This window comes from Artemia sp. Qi Xiang Cuo, chromosome 12 (genome assembly GCF_049724085.1).
Source record: "Artemia sp. Qi Xiang Cuo chromosome 12, ASM4972408v1, whole genome shotgun sequence".
Taxonomy (NCBI): Eukaryota; Metazoa; Arthropoda; class Branchiopoda; order Anostraca; family Artemiidae; genus Artemia; species Artemia sp. Qi Xiang Cuo.
In genome coordinates, this window is record NC_142805.1 from 20,304,129 (window position 1) to 20,320,957 (window position 16,829).

At 38.4% G+C, this 16,829-nt stretch overlaps 2 protein-coding genes across 2 annotated transcripts in view; both read left to right on the forward strand.

The window, feature by feature from the left end:
- The first annotated feature begins 2,522 nt into the window (after positions 1-2,522).
- LOC148945881 (uncharacterized) lies at positions 2,523-3,722 on the forward strand. Its single transcript, XM_089097540.1, has one exon. It carries the CDS (start codon positions 2,523-2,525, stop codon positions 3,720-3,722), a length of 1,200 nt encoding a protein of 399 aa, XP_088953666.1.
- A 10,035-nt stretch (positions 3,723-13,757) lies between these two features.
- The window catches only part of LOC148945882 (protein hobbit-like), a 192,442-nt gene continuing 189,370 nt past the window's right edge, over positions 13,758-16,829 (forward strand). Inside the window, 1 exon segment of the mRNA XM_089097541.1 lies at positions 13,758-13,993. Within this exon segment, the coding sequence (XP_088953667.1) occupies positions 13,758-13,993 (236 nt within the window).

Genomic DNA, 16,829 nt, shown 5'->3' on the forward strand with positions numbered 1-16,829 from the left:
AGTAACGCGCAAGTGTTCGATTCTGTTGATAAAAGAGTGTTAGCAAAGGTATTATCCTTGTTTGTTATACCAGACAAATACATTGAAATGATTAGTGCTATATACGAAAATAACACTACTGCGGTTAAAGTAGGACATGACGTTAGCAGTAGGTTTCGGATTAGATCAGGAGTTAAGCAGGGCGGTGTTCTATCCCCCTTTATATGGACTATTTTGATGGACTTTGTCTTAAGGAGCACAGGAAAGGCAATGGGAGACCACAGAATCAAATGGGAGGAACAAGTCTCCTGGACTTAGATAATGCTGATGATTTAAGCATCCTAGATGAAAGTTTTAGCAAAATGAATGAACTTTTAGAGGGTTTGCGAGTTCAGGGTGCTAGAATTGGTTTGAAAATTAATGTTAGGAAGACTAAGTCACTAAGGCTAGGAATAAGTGAAGATGGAAAGGTGACGTTGGGTAATGAAAAGATTAATCAGGTGGGCAGCTTCACTTACCTTGGTAGTATTATTAGTAAAGATTATGGGATCAGTGAAGATGTTAAAAATAGAATAGTCAAGGCTCAGGATGTTTTTTCACAGTTAAAAAAAGTCTGGAAGAATAGGAAGATAAGTCTGCAAACAAAGATTAGAATATTAGAAGCTACAGTGATGACAGTGGTCAAATATGGCTCTGAAGCATGGATGCTCCGAAAAGCGGATGAATCTTTACCCTTAATGGGATAAAGCTTCTGCATTACTTTAAGGTTATTTCCATACTGATTTCTACACTCTAATTCTAGATTTTTAGTTGAGTAGTATTTGAGGGACCTTCTATAATTCTTAGTATAGGTATTTCTCTATTGGTATTCTCACCAGCACCATCTTCTTCTTTTTTTCTTATATAGACTGGCACGCCATCTATTCTGCTATTTTCATATAGCGCCATCTTTGTTGCCATCACTGTTTCTTCTGAATAAGTGAAGTTACATAGTTGCCAAATATTGCATAGCTGCCAAATTTAGACAGTATATTTTGCCATTTTCGGCGATAAAATTCGGGCTGCATTTTTCGGAGATAGCCTGTGCAGAAGTGAGCGACAACGAACATTCAAGAGGCCGTACAGTACTAGCGGGATTTTTTATCCTTAAACTGCTGGGATAAGGTGATTCGTGTGTTGCACTTCCCACGGGTCTTATCTACCGCTAAATCTTTAAAGCTTGTAACGCCGGTGTTGCCAAATTGAACTGAAGGTTTTGCTGACAAAATCTTTGCCAAAATAAATAACATAGATATGGTAGAACTCTGCCCACGGTGCAAGAAAAATGTAACAAGAGCTCAAGGAGGAATTCAGTGCAGAGACTGCTTAAAATGGCTCCACTTCGGTTGCGCAGGTCTTGCGTATAATAAGGAAGCTGCTGACAAACTCCGAGGACACTGGCAATGCTATAGCTACAAATCTTCTAGCAACGACCAATATAAAGCAACTCCTCCACCAAAAGCACAAAATACTAGAGGGACTCCTAGAGAAGAATCCACCAAAAGTCAAGGTCCCTCGGTAAGCCAGCCTACGGAGCCCAAAGAGATTCCTTTGGGCACTAGTTTCCCAGATAACAACACAGAATGCAGCTACTGTCACAAAGATGTCGACACTACCACCTCTTTCCTCTGTTTTCTCTGCAACGAGTGGGAACATGCCGCTTGCCGAGGTATAAATGCAGATCTCGTGCTGGTCATGAAGAGAGAAGACAGCGAGTGTCTCCTGTTTAAATACGAATGCCTCTCCTGCTCCAAACGAAAAGTAGCACTTCTACAGCTTCAAGTGTGACAGCTAACAGAAGCTCAACCTCACAGACCTCATGAGGCAACACCTTCGAATTATAGCGTAAAACCCTCGACTCACGACATCCAGCCGACAATAAATGCAATTATTCAAGGTAGAAGTAGAAAAGGAATTAAGAGAACAGAAAAAGATGAATTTTGTAGTCATGGGGCTGCCTGAATCTACTACTGTCAATGACATTACACAGGTTGTCAAATTGACTCAAGTAAACGAGCTCGGGGCAAATATCACTGAAGGGGAGATACTAGAAACTGCCCGGATTGGAAGACGAAAAGAAGATGGTAGTCCACGCACTTTGTTAGTTAAGCTAAAAAAAAAATCACAAGAGCTTGAGATAAAAAGGCAAACAATCCTGAGGACAGCTCCAAATCTAAGAAAATCATCAAATGAAGAAACTCGTACCAAAGTATATATACACCCAGATCTCACGCCCATGCAGAGACAAATGCTCGCAGTGAAGAGACAACAGAAGAGGAATACCCGCACCCAGTGCGATCGTCAAATGGAGATGCAGAGCCATTGGAAGTGAGGTAAAGACTCCAACGAAGAGCAATGGTAAATATGAAGTAGAATAACTAAAGCCAAACAAATGCCACCATCCTTCAAGCCTAAAAAAAAAAGCTACTACAGTAAAAACACTAAAGATATTATATTTAAATGCTGATTCACTACCAAACAAATTATCAGAATTAAAAGTAGAAATGGCGGCAAAGAACCCAGACATAGTAGCAGTGGTCGAAGCTAAGCCTAAACACTGTCGATATCTCCCAACTTTACCAGAGTTGGCCATCAACGGCTACAAAAGCTACACCTTGAACATAGATCAAGAAGAAGGTCGGGGAATTATTTGCTACGTCTTAGACAATTTATCAATCCAGAAAGTGTCATCAAAAACAAATGGACAGGAAATTATTTGGCTTCAGATATCAAACACAAACCAAGCAACTCTAAATTTGGTTGTAATATATAGAAGTCCAAACAGCACAGCCGTGAATGACCAAGCACTCTTTAAAGATATTCACGCTATATGTCAAAGATTAACAGAACCAACTCTCATAATTGGAGATTTCAATTACCCTAACATAGATTGGGACCTTCCACACGTCCTAGAGCATAGCGGGTCACCCTCACAGAGGGAATTTCTGAAGATAGTGAACGATAATTACCTAGAGCAGCTTATTAAAAAACCAACAAGAATCCGAGGAAGCGACAAGCCAACACTACAGGACCTAGTCCTATGCAGTAATACGGAACTAATAAAAGAACTTACTATAGGTCCTCCTGTTGGAAAATCGGACCGCGCTACAATTTACTTAGAGGTGATTATAAGTTGCGAAACTATGAGAAAAAAAGAGAAGTGGATGTATTCAAAAGGTGATTACAATACCATGCGAACGGAGCTAGAAGTTTTCAACTGGACTGAAATACTAAATAACACAGATATAGTGGATGGCATGTACATAAAATTTGCATCCTTAATAATAGACATCAAAAAGATGTTTGTACAAATTTTAAAAATATTTACACGACCGCCTCTAAAACGAGACATCCTTGACCTAATAAAAATCAAGCGGCAAGCTTGGGAGATGCTCAAGCAGACTGATACCGAAAGTAATCGTAGAAATTATCACAGAATCGCCAATAAAGTGAGGAAAGCCGCTAGACAAGAAGCAAGCGAAAAGGAGAGGAAAGTAGCCGAAAACTCAAAGATCAACCCCAAGGCGTTTTGGAACTTCGTAAACTCAAAAAGAAAAGAACAGCCGGTTATTCCCGATCTTAGAAACTCAGCAACAAATTTAACAATCCGTGACCCAATAGCTAAAGCCAACCTACTAAATCAGCAGTTTTCCACATTTTTCACAACAGAGAGGGACAAAGATGAAAGTCAAGAGAAATGTTAGCCACTAGACGCAGGCAAATTTGAAGAAATAAAACTGACAATACAAATGGTCTACAAAAAACTAAAATATCTTAACCCTTACAAATCAGAAGGTCCAGATGACCTACATCCTATAGTACTCAAAGAGCTGGCACAAGAAATTGCACCACCATTGTACTACATTTTTGTCAAGTCGCTACAAACAGGGAACCTGCCTGATGCATGGAAGCAAGCAACGGTGATACCCCTCTTCAAAAAAGGAAGCAAATCAGATCCAAGTAATTACAGACCTATCAGTTTAACCTGTATCACATGCAAAATGCTAGAATCTTTACTCCAGGATAATATATTACAATACCTACTCGAAAGAAGCCTCATTTCACCCGCACAGTTTGGATTTCTCGAAAAAAGATCAGCAGAAAGCCAGCTACTTGTCGCTACAAACACCTGGAGAAAATATATGGATAGTGGGATGCAGATAGATATTTTATACTTAGATCTCAGAAAAGCCTTTGATAAAGTCTCACAAAGTCAACTTCTTCGAAAACTACAGTCTATCGGTGTTGGCGATACTATTCTAAAGTGGGTTCTCAACTTTCTGAAAGGAAGATCTCAGCGAGTGAAACTGGAGGGATATCTTCGCAGCAATGAGACAAAAGTCACAAGTGGAGTGGTTCAAGGTAGTGTTCTGGGGCCTTTACTATTCAATATTTACATAAATGATCTCCCAAATAACATAGATTCAGAGATACCGCTTTATGCAGATGACACGAAAATCTTTCGCGCAATAACAAGCCTTGAAGATACAGAAATACTACAGCAAGACTTAAACAAAATAGCAGAATGGATGAAAAAATGGAGCATGGAAGTGAATACAGAAAAAAGTTGTCACATTCGGCTAGGCCCGAAACACATTTCTCGGCACTACTGCTTTGAAGGACAACAGATACCTATACAAGAAGAAGCTCGAGACCTGGGAGTGACAATAGACAGTGATATGACCTTCACCAAGCACTACGAGTCAATCATCTCTAAGTCATCACAAGTCTTGGGAATTATTCGAAGAAATTTCTCTCTTACTGACTCAACACTGTTTTCTATACTCTTCAAATCGTTAGTGAGACCAATGAGCGAATGCGGTCACACAACAACCAGACCATTTTTTCAAAAAGACAGCAATGCAATAGAAACAATCCAGAGGATTATTCCTTTGATCACTTAGAGACTTATCATACCAAAACTGTTTGAAAAAATTGTCGCTCCAAAGTCTCTCATACCGATTTTCGAGAGGAGATCTTATTGAAGTATATAAAATATGCAACAGATACTACGACAACATCCCTCCAGAAGAGATAATAACATTCAAGAATAATAACCTGAGAGGTCACGAGTTTAAGCTAACTGAAGAACGTTTCAGAAGAGATGTTGGGAGATGGGCATTCAGCAACCGCATTGTCTCCGAGTGGAATGCACTACCATCAGACACTGTTAACTCAGATTCAGTCAATGCATTTAAGAACAAAATTGACAAACATTATAGTGATAAAGCATTTGATTATTTAAATTTTTTTAGATAGAGGCGCAAGCCTGTTTTCGCAATATATTATTATTATTATTATTATATGTTTTCCAGAGAAATTGCTTAAGGATTGTTCTGGGTACCCGGCTGACTGACCGTATTCCAAACAATAGGCTATACGAAAAATGTGGTTCAATACCGCTCTCTAGGGCTATAATGAAAGAAAGGTTGAGGTGGTTAGGGCACGTTGTGTGGATTAAGGATGACAGATTGCCAAAGATAGTTCTCTTCGGCCAACCATCTAGGGCTAAACGGAAAGCAGGTCGTTCCCTTCTGGGGTGGGAGGACTTCATAAAGAAAGATTTAAAGGACCTGGGAACTTCGTGGGCGGGTGTAAAAAGGGAGGCTTTGAATAGAGCGGGGTGGAGGAGGATCGTGCGTAGTTGTGTTGGCCTCAGGTGGCTTGGTGCTGCGGTGAGTTGTTAGTAGTAGTAGTATTTTTTAGTGTTCAAATTTTTAGCTTCTCTTTTCGTTCATATTCCAATTTTTCGCTCTTGCTGTCTTCTTTTCGTGCTTTTCATCCACGCTAATTTCCCCTTGTGTTATACAAGCAAAACATTTCCGTTTCGTTTTCTTTTTTTCTTGTCTTTTTCATGATTTGTCTTAGAACCAGTTTTTTTTCATTATTTTTTTTCTCATGGTTCGTCAGTTTGGCTTTAAATCTTCAAATAATTACCTTTCTTACGGTTTGCTTTAATTTTGCGAATTTCTTGCAATCAAAACCATACCTCTTTAAGAGGTATGGTTAGTAACCTCATAACCTCATTAAGAGGGAGTAGAGAAGATGGGTGTTAATTGGATTGTCTAATTTGGGAAGACATGGATCTTGAGGATATAGCCAGAACAGAATCCCTAAGAATAGATTTAATGACAAGTCCAATCTTATAGGTAGATTACGTAGGTTATGTATTAAACGTGTAAGTTATGTATTGTTATGCATATACAGTTATGGTTATGCAGTTATAGTTATGTAAGTTATGTATTAAACATAACTTACAGCCCTTGCCCCAAGCACTTGCGTGACCTATTAAATCAAATTTCTCTTTGGATTATACTTTTTGTTTTTTGTATATTAAATCAAATATTTGGTTAAAAATACTATAAACGAATCAGTATAAATAACCTATAAAATAAATAATACATAACAAAAACAAGATTAAAAATAAGTGTTAAAAACTAAAGTAAAAATGTTGGAATTAAAAATATTAATAGATAAAGAAAATATAAAAGAAAGATAATAATAACAAATCCAGTTCTCATCACTCATTAGTAATGAACTTGATGAACAAGGTCTTGGTTTTTTTAGGTGAGGTCGGACGAGTGAAAACAGGTCTTTTCACAGGACTAGACTTTCAAACAGCTCGTGGTTCTTACTTAAACGCACTTACAGTTCGAGCTTCTTACTTAAACGCACGTTAAGTAAGAAGCGATGCAGCCCAACACTAGCTGAAACAGGGGTGGATCTAGAGCTAAATCTTTAGGGAGGCCCAATGTGACAAGGGCACCAATGAGCATTTTTTTTGGGAGGGGAGGGGTAGGGGTAATGTGACAAAGGCGCCAATAATTGACGAAATTAACAAGTTTATTCTAAAAAAAGAAGAAAAAAGAAAAAAAATAAGGAATAAGGGTGCCAGAAAAAATTTTTTTTTTGGGGGGGGCGGGTCCTGGTCCCCCTGGCTTCTCCAATTAAAAAAAAAACAAAAAAATGTATTTTTTATATCAACAGATACATCAAAAGAATTGGCTTATTATGCTGATTCGAAATATACAAGATTCATTAATTTACTGCTACACATCAAAAGCTCAAAAGCCTAGGAAAATTTGCCTGACTTTCGACAAAATGGGGAAAACCCCTAAAAGTAAAGGAGTCTTAATGAAAAACACACCATCAGATTTAGCCTATCAGATAACCCTGCTATTGGAGTTTCAAGCTCCCATCTGCAAAAACGTAGAATTTTGTATTTTTTGCCTGAAGAAAGATCACGGATGCGTATTTATTGTTATTATTTTTCCCCCCAGGGGTAATCGTATCGAGTCAATTGTCCTAGAATATCGGGAGAGGGCTCATTTGAATAAAAGTTAACAGTTCTAGTGTCCTTTTTAAGTCACCAAAAAGATTGGAGGATAACTAGCCCCCTTCCATGCCCCTTTTCCCCCCAAGTCGTACATTCGAAATTTTGAGGTAGCCGTTTTGTTCAGCAAAGTTGAAAAATCCAGTAACTAGGCCTGTGGCGATAACATGACCCCTCACAGCCCCTGGGGAAAGGTCTGTAAGTCATGAACTTTGCCCATTGTATAGTTTAAATTTAGTATTTATTTTTGGGAAGTATACATCATACATTATCCGGGGGGTATTTCTGCTGGGGGACTTTTTCACGGGGATGATTTTTTGCAGGAAGGGAAGTTTCTTGTGGTGGACTTTTCAGGGAAAATTTTGCACTGGGGGAATCTACCAGAATTTCTATACGAAAGTCTTTTTATTTGTAAATAATTTCTTAGACCACACTACTTTTCCATTTACGAAAAATTAAGCAAGAAAAACGGGTTTTAATTTTGATAAAGTATAGGCTACGGGTGGCAAAAGACCAATTCAATTTTATTAATTTTGAATTTAGCAAAAAGACATGCCGATATAATTACGCAACAAAAGTTTTTAGAAAAGTGCAAAATAGATAAAATAATTCCAAAATCGTTCTGTTTTAATTATCATTTAAATACATATAATGAGGAGAAGTACTCGAGAAAGTTAAATTTACTAAACTTAAACCATGTGCTGAAAGATAAATGTTTCCAGAGATCACAATTTGTAAAAGAGATGGATTTTTTAAAACATAGCCTTGGTGATTTTCTAAATGCAAACGATTTCCAACAAGTTAAGTCAATCTTCAAAAATTCTTTTAAACATGCTCTAAGATTATCTAGGGAAAGATTAAACCAAAAATTTTCTGCAGTTGAAAAGGGAACAAGAAAAACAAAAACTACCAACGTATAAGCCTAATAATTTCCCAGGCCCTGGGTGATTAATTTAAGCAAAAAGGAGTTAACCAAAGAACAAAAGGAAATCCTTGAAAGAGGTATACAATTCGGACTAAATCCTAAAAATATACCGATAGAGGAAATTATTTCAAAGATTGAGACAGGGATTCATAAGTTTCCAAATGATATAAATAATGTAGATGACTTAAGACTAGGGGGTTGTGAATATTTTAACAAATTTTGGTAGTTATCAAGAAAATCTTAAGAACAAAGATATAAAAGTTTTAAAAGATTTAAAAAAAGATGATTCTCTAATAATAATGATTGCGGGTAAGAGCAATACGGTAGTAATCCTAGAAAAAAAACAAAAAAACACTGCTTTATCAAAATTAAAATCCGTTTTCTTGCTTATTTTTTTTTTATTTGTCTTGCTTTCTCTTCGCCAAATCAATTTTACACGTGAAGATGTTTAAGGAAATTGTCCATGGGAAATTTTTACCGGGTTGGAATTATCTAGAGGATCTTTCCATAAAGAGGAAATTTCCACGGGAGAAATTCTCCATGGGGAAGTTTTCCACGGGATAAATTCTCCATGGTTAATTTCTGTGGGAGCAACTTTTTACTAGGGTGGGGGGGGGGCGGTTGATTTGTGGAAAAAAATTTCCACGGAGGGGGATTTCCAGTATGATTTAGAAATAAATCATAATTAAATTCTTTTAAATGAAAGTGAGCAGAGAAAAAAATTTCAGCCGGAATTGTCCGCAAAAAAAAATTCAGGGGGGAACCTTCAGCAACAATGGAACTGTCTGGGGGGATTTTTATGGTGGGGGTATTTTAAGTGGGATTATATTTCCGTGGGGGGATTTTCATGTAGAGGAGCCGGATTTACCGGCAATATTTAAAAAACTATTCAGAAATAAAATAAAAAAATAAGGTCTTTTAACTGAAACTAGGGAGCAACACAAAATTTAAAACGACAAAACAGAAACTCAAAGCAGAAATTATTACGCATATGAAGAGGGTTGCCCCCTCTCAATATCTCGCTCTTTGCGCTAAAGCTAAACTTTTTGTTCCAATTCTTTAAGAACGAATGTTGAAACACAGGGCCGTTTAATTAGAACAACAAGCTTAAAAAAAATACTAAAAAGATTTAGCGTGAAAAGTGAAATATTGAGGAGGGGGCAATCCCCCTCATATGCGTAATAATTTCTGTTCGTTTTCAGCTTTGATGTTGCTCCTTACTTTCAGTTGAAAAACTTTTTTTTAAGTCTGAAAAAAGTCTCTTCGATTGCGTCTGATTTGTCTTTTGAGCTTAAAGAAGTACCGATGGAGACTGGACCGAAGAGAGTAAGTTAAAAAGCACGGACAACTTTGCTTATAAAATCCATGATGACGACATGGCCTAGCTCTGGAAACCTTGTGAATAATAACTCTGTTGCTTTGTATGCAGGGTCGCCACCGCTGGTGATTTATCACCAGATCTGGTGATTTTTCATCCTCCTGAGGGTATTTCTGATGATTTTCTTGAATCTGGTGATTTCTGGTGATTTTCTTTTTTAAACTGGTGATTTTCATTTAATTTGTTGATTTTTTACAAAATTGGTTGACATTCCATGCATGATTGGTTTCGCTGTCTTACTGAGGTAAAATAATCAGTGAATTTCATATTTTATGTCTTGTTTTTATTCGTTATTTCTAAAGAGTGGCGTTATTTTGGGCTTCTTTGTATCCTTTTAGCTTGGCTTTTTTCTCGTCTAAGGAACCAGGGAAATAAGATTTATCACCGCTTGTCTGATATTTCAGCTTAGACTTGACCCACGACAATTTTCCGGATGTTAAAAAAATATATAAGAAATTGACACGATTTGAGTCGTCTTTTTCAGAGCTAAAGTTTACCACTAAGGATACCAACTATGGCAGGGGGATTAAAAACGTTCATAAGCAAATGAAATTTGATTTGAGGACAAAAGAGGATTATTGGGGTTATTATTTTCAATAGAAACCTAGAATAAAGAAAAAGAAAAGATTTTGCAAAGTAAAGACAAAGAAAAGTATAAAAGTAGTTAAATAAATAAAAAGGCTCTTCATGTCCAGTAACAGGATTTTAGGTAACAATTTCAGTCTTTGCCTGGAATTCCGGTTTTAGGTATACATTCTCTTCCTTCTTGAGCGGTTGACGACCTTTGAAAAACATAATGTCTTAGCTCAGGGTGCCCAACGCGTCTTTTTGGTGTAAAGCTTATCATTATTAACAACCGATTTCTGGTGATTTTTTTGGTGATTTTTGTGAAAAACTAGTGGTTTCTGGCGGTTTTCTTGGTGAAAAACTGGTGATTTTTATTTGGTTGGGGTGGCAACCCTGTTTGAATGCATTAATACTCCGATTGTGTTGCACTGACTTTTAAGCATGGCTAGATCACACGGCAAAGGATATAAATGTTCCAGTTTGGGGCCTCGGGGTTGATGCCAACGTTAGTTCGTCGTTTTGCATATATATTCTTCCTTGGATAAAATTTACATTCCAGAGGACAAATATTTATTCTCCTATCATAAAACGAGCAATAATCATGTATGTACTTATAGATTTTTCTCTCGAAACCAGCTAGATAATTTATTCAGAAAATTGGCCAATCATCATTTTCTGGCCTCAAAAAGCGGTCTAGATAAGTCACGACTTTGGTAAAATTGTTTTTCCCCAGGGTGATCGTATTGAACCTGTGGTCCTTTAAGATGACGTCATGACATCTTGCGACATTCCCGCTACCTACAGAGGTTCATTCTTTAAAGTTGCCTAACAATCCGGACCATCCAACGCGATAAGACCAGTCCGAACAGCTAAAGCAGAAGGCACGGAAAAAATGTCTCATCGCAACAAATCGCAACGAAAAGGAAGCAAAATAAAATCTACGGTTAGAAGACATACGACAAGGTTCATCACAAATGAAAATGATGCATGAATTCTGCGGTTAAAAGACAAACGGCAATGATAATTATGCTACTGCGTAATTTCGATATTGCAGAGGTATGTGCAGTCGAACAGGCCTGGTTGTTACTGAATTGTCTAACAACGTCCTTATCTTAGATCTTAGTTCCTCCAGTGTCTCCAGAGGTACACAGGGTGCCAGTGAGAAGCCTCCAATCTTTCCTCAAGTGGATCGCTGCGTAGATGTCCCACCACTCTGGGATAAGACTCGTCTGGAAGGTTCTTCTGTCACGTTCGTACATTCTATGGAGCATGTTATTTGATCTTCCTCGTTGCCGGGTTGTATTCCGGTTCCCAGTGGAGAAGCATTTTGGGAAGTCTATTATCTCGCATACGGAGTTTATGTCCATGGTATCACCATCCTAGTTGCCTCACAATGTAGGCGATATCTGGTTGGCATGTGCGAGTATGGATCTTGTCGTTGCTGACGTGGCCTCTTGAGTTGGTCCTTAGGATCCAGCGAAGATAATTATTTTCAAAAGATATAAGACGTTTCTCTTGTTCTGCGGTTAGCGTAACAGGAGAACTGGACTCTGGGAGTTCAGTTTCAGAGAAGCTGAACTCTGAGGTACTCTAAGTTCATAGAGTATCTCAGAACAGAAAAAATATTGTTTTTGAACAGTCTGAGTTTTAGCTTCTGTGAGTATACTATGGATATCCAGATTGGTAGAAGTTTCTGAAATGCTGAGTTGGCTAGGGCTATTCTGGTGCGTAATTTTTTTCTGAGTAGTCACTGAAAGTTATTGAACTGCCTAAATGCTTAAAGTCTGTAACCTGTTCAATGTCTTTATCTCCTAGTTGGATTCCCATGACTCCACTGCTATTTGACATAGATTTAGTCTTCGGAGTGTTCATGTGCAGTCCGAACTGTTCAGCTTTCTTCAAAAGTTTGTTCAAGAATTCATAAAGCTTTTGCTTGTCGGCCTCTATGAGCCCAGCAATATCGGCAAAATTGACGCCACGGAGAAGTTTTCATGCAATTGAGATTCCATGTCCATTTATCCGTCTAAAGATTGAGTCTACAACTAGAACGAAAAGAAAAGGTGACAGAACACAGCCTTGATTGACGCCAGTCATCACTTTGAAGTAGCGCGTTGCTGTGAGAGGTTTTAACACAGCATTCCGTTTCTTCGTGCATGACATCTAGTAGATGGACTAACTTCTCGGGAATGCCGTAGTACCATAAGAATCTCCACAGGGCTTAATGATCCATTGAATAAAACGCTTTTTTGAAGTCCACGAAGAGTATGCACAAGCTTGGTCTCCATTTATTAGGCTCCTCCAGCATCCTGCGCATAGTAAAGCTAAGGGTAGGACAGGATCGTTTTTGCCGGAATCCATGTTTTCTTCATGCAAGCGGGGACCAAAGGCCGTTTGGAGTCTTCCTAGTATAATGGTCGAGAAAAGCCCCGCCGGCATTGAGAGAAGACTGATTCCTCTGGAGTTGCCGCATTCTCTTGCTTCTCCTTTCTTAAAGTGTTTTACTGTAGTTCCTGGTCTACATCCATCGGGGAACCTTTCGGTCTACTAAGGGAGTGAGAAGAAGAATCGCCAGATGACCAAGATTCGTCTCAGGCTGGACTTGCTCATTACCGATGAAATGCTGACTGTACCGAGAGCCTTCCCATTTTTCAGTTTTTTAGCTGCTGAGAGTATTTCGTCGGCTGTCGGCTTGTCGTCACTGATGCTGAGATTGAAGATAGGTTGGTCTGGTATATCAGGTGGAACTATAGATGTAAAGCGATTTAATAGAGTTTCAAAATAACTTGCCCATCGTTCCTTTTGTTCTTCCCCGTCTGTCAGGAGCCTTCCTCCTTCATTCTTTACTGTGCATTCGTGTAAACTTGACTTCCCTACTGTTTCTTTGGTAAGGCGATACACGGTTCGTGTGTCTCCGTGGCTTGCTGCTTCTTCAGCTTGCCTAGCCTTTTCATTCATGTATTGCCGTCTATTGGACCTCGCACTTTTCTTTACTTTTTTATCAGCTTCTTTGTATGCCAAGTTCTTAATTGACATTAATTGACCATTTTCCACAAGAGAGTTTGGCTTCAGTTTCTTACAATTTGCTATGAGATCCCGGGTCTTTGTGGATATCCACTGTTCTTTAACCAGTTTTCGAAACTGGAGGATTTCTTCGGCTGAATCTTTGTAGTTTTTGTGAATAGTCTCCCAGACTTCCTCGACGTCTTCTGAGTGGAGTTGATCGTGTGTTATGCACACACACATTATGCAGATGATGCCAGTGGTCGATTTGACCCCCCTTCACGACGTCCCTTGTGTCGCAGGGGACCTTAATGTAAAAGTTGGTCAGGACAGATCCTACTCCCCTAAAGTGATGGGACATGACGGATTTGGCAATATAAATGGGAATAGTGCTCGACTTGTCAGCTTTGCCATGGGGAGCGATATGATAATCGGCGGTACGCTCTTTCAACGTAAAAAAACATCCATAAACACACTTGAACATCCCCGGACAGAACCACCAAAAATCAAATCGACCATTCCCTGGTTCACTGGAGATGGCGGACGAGCTTAAAGGACGTTCAAAGTTTCACAAATGCCGACGGGTGTTCAGACTACGAACTGGTAGCTGCCAGACTGTGAAAAACGAACCATTATTTTTAATGGAAATTACACATGATGTAATGGGACCGAGTGAAACTTCATATGCATTGGCAGGCTTTGCTGATGTTTACACTAAAAACAGAACAAGTCTACTAATGAATGATAAATTGCTAACCGGAAGAATCTTAGCGTATGGTACTTCGTCTTTGAGTAGGTTTACATGCAGTTGTTTATATGGAAAAATGAGACTATATATAGGCTTTCACAAAAGCTCGGGGTGGGTACGTTGCTTTCTTGCTTGTAACTTTAAATATTAGTAGTTGTACAATTTCCTGATATTCTACGACCGCTGGCTCGAGACGATCTTTGTGAGGGAGCTTTGGTCTTGCGGGGAAATCATATTTTTTTAATTAAAGCCCTCGCACTAAGGCTCTCATTCGTTCTGAGTTTAATACTGTATCAAACTCCAAAATATCACTATGTTCGGAGTTATTTTCTCCTTTTTTCTAAAATTATCAATGTTCTCTTGCGATGACTTATAGGTAATTTTAAACCTAATCAATTTTACATCTTTGAAGTTTTAATCAGTATTTGATCAGGTTTTTGATACATATATTGTTTTCATAATTCCGTTTTTTAAGAGTTTTTGTTGCTATTGGCATAGGATTCTATTTACCATTCGTCATCATGAATGGTTTGATTTAAAGCCAGGAATTTAGTTTTTAATTAAGTGAGCATAACCTTGTGAGACTGAGAAAGCGAACCTTAGACCTTGAGACTGCCTTCTCCTCCAGAGGCACCCAAGGCAAAAAGGAAGAGCCACCTTACTCCGTTGAACGGAGGTATGCAGATTGCTTATATCCCTCCGATAAGCCTGGCGCAGTGCACCTCTGGGTCTTCCCCTGCTATAAGTTCCTGGCATTGGGCAAACTAAAGGAGTATTCTAGAGTTTATGGTAATCCAAGCGAACGATGTGGCACAAATGTCCCCACAATTGAACTCTGATAGTGTCGATAACTAGATGTTGTCAAGTCGTCTAACAGAGAGACTAGTTTGTAGTGCCTGTGACCAGTGATTTTCAGTATGAGCCGAAGGCACGAGCTGTCAAAAGCCAAGACCTTTTCCTTGTCCCTGATTTAGGTTTCATGTTTCTGTGACTGGAAATAGTACTGGCATAACATTTCTGTTAAAAAGACGCAGCTTCAAAAGCAGAGAAAATTTATGAGATATAGAGGCTTTGTATAATCTGTTGAAGGCGCTATTTGATTATCCTAATTTAGCAAATCGCTCTCTCGCTATTTAGCCAGTGTTCTCGCTACTGCTTCTCAGGTATTTTAATTGTACAGCATGTTAGACCTTTTTTCGCCACATTTAATAGATAGAAGAGAGTCACTTGTTACTGTGCTTATGTTTTCCCCGGATTTCCCAGCAGTCGTGAATTGACGCAAATTCTTTTTCGTGAAATGGCGCCCCTGAGCGTTTTACTATTCTCATAAATGGCAATTATATTGGCCATTATTCTCTCAGGAATTTCATAATAGGTATTAATCTTCCAGAAACTTTCACGCTCCACAGAGTAAAAGGTTTTCACGCTCCTTTCACGCTCCAAGATCATATAAATCTTTGAACGCCCCTCTGCTTTCTTCACTTAGGAGTCTAACGTAAATGCAAGGTTTTATAGATGAGTGGTTATACCGGAGACCCTATTGCACGCATTGGAGTTATTCATCTAGCTGTTGTCGGATCGTCTTTAGGATAATTTTAAATAAAAAAAACAAGTTTTTTAACTTAAAGTAAGGAGTCAAGTTAAAACTTAAAACAAACAGAAATTATTACGTATATTAAAGGGGCTGTCCGCTCCTCAAATACTCGATCTTTACTCTAAAGTTTTTTATTTTTTTAAAAAATAGAGATGTGAGACAGAGTCAAACTTTAGCGTAAAGAGCGAGGCGTTGAGGAGGGGACAGCCCCTTTTATATACGGAATAATTTCTGTTCGTTTTAAGTTTTAATGTCGCTCCTTACTTTCAGTTTAAAAAACTTGTTTTTTTTATTTAATTTCTGATCGTTTTTTAGTTAATGCAGCTTTTATTTTGGCTCGCCGGCATTGAATAAGTAAACAAAATTTGCATAAAAAAGCAGAGTAAGTAGCAGTGTTCCCAGCAGTGTAAGTAGAACTAAGACCTATACCCGTCCGTTGCCTGAAATGGTAGTATCCCTTCTTTGAATGTCCTTATGAGCGTGCACGTTTTCTCTTCCGATGGTACTTTGTCCAAATCCAAGTGGAATCCAAATCCAATCTTACGTATGATAATCTCTGTCGATTATAATTTCACCTTTCTTGTTCATTGTAACGTTTTGCTCTTTTTCGGCATGATTACATACAAGTTTTAATACCATGCACGGAAGGACACCTTCTACCCCCTCTACCACCAACAAAAAACACTACGCTGTAATTCGTTTTTTTTTTCAGCGGTCATACCAGCGGATTAATTTGCTATGGGGCAGGGGGGGGCAACTTTGCCACTTTTCGACGTGAGTTATTACTTTTGAAGAAGGTTTGGAAGAAAAAGAGGATAGGTCTGTGAGCTAATATTAGAATATTAGAAGTCATGGTAATAAGAGTCAAGCATGGTTATGAAACTCGGACGCCTCCTAAGGTTGAGGAATATATGTTCAATTTCTTCCAGAGGAATCGGCTGAGGACAGTTTTGAGGAATTCGCTTGACTGTTCGTTTATCAAACAATAAGCTGTAAGAAAAATATGGTTCGATCTCACAGTCTAGGGCTATAATGAAAGAAAAGGTTAAGACTGTTAGGCCGCGTTTAACGGATGAAGGATGACAGATGGCTAAAAATTGTGCTTTTTGACTGGCCAAATTACATTCAACAAGAAGGAAATGAATTGTAGAAATAGCTCTATTAGCCATTTAGTTGTGAAACCCTGCATGTTGATTACGTCTGTGTTTTTGGAAAGCCATTTAGTTGTAATATTCTTGTCGTATTTATGTGTGGTTTTTCCTTTTT

What these genes read in the sequence shown, in the direction of transcription:
- LOC148945881 (XM_089097540.1), top strand. Translation starts at nt 2,523, where the DNA reads ATGGCGGCAAAGAACCCAGACATAGTAGCAGTGGTCGAAGCTAAGCCT.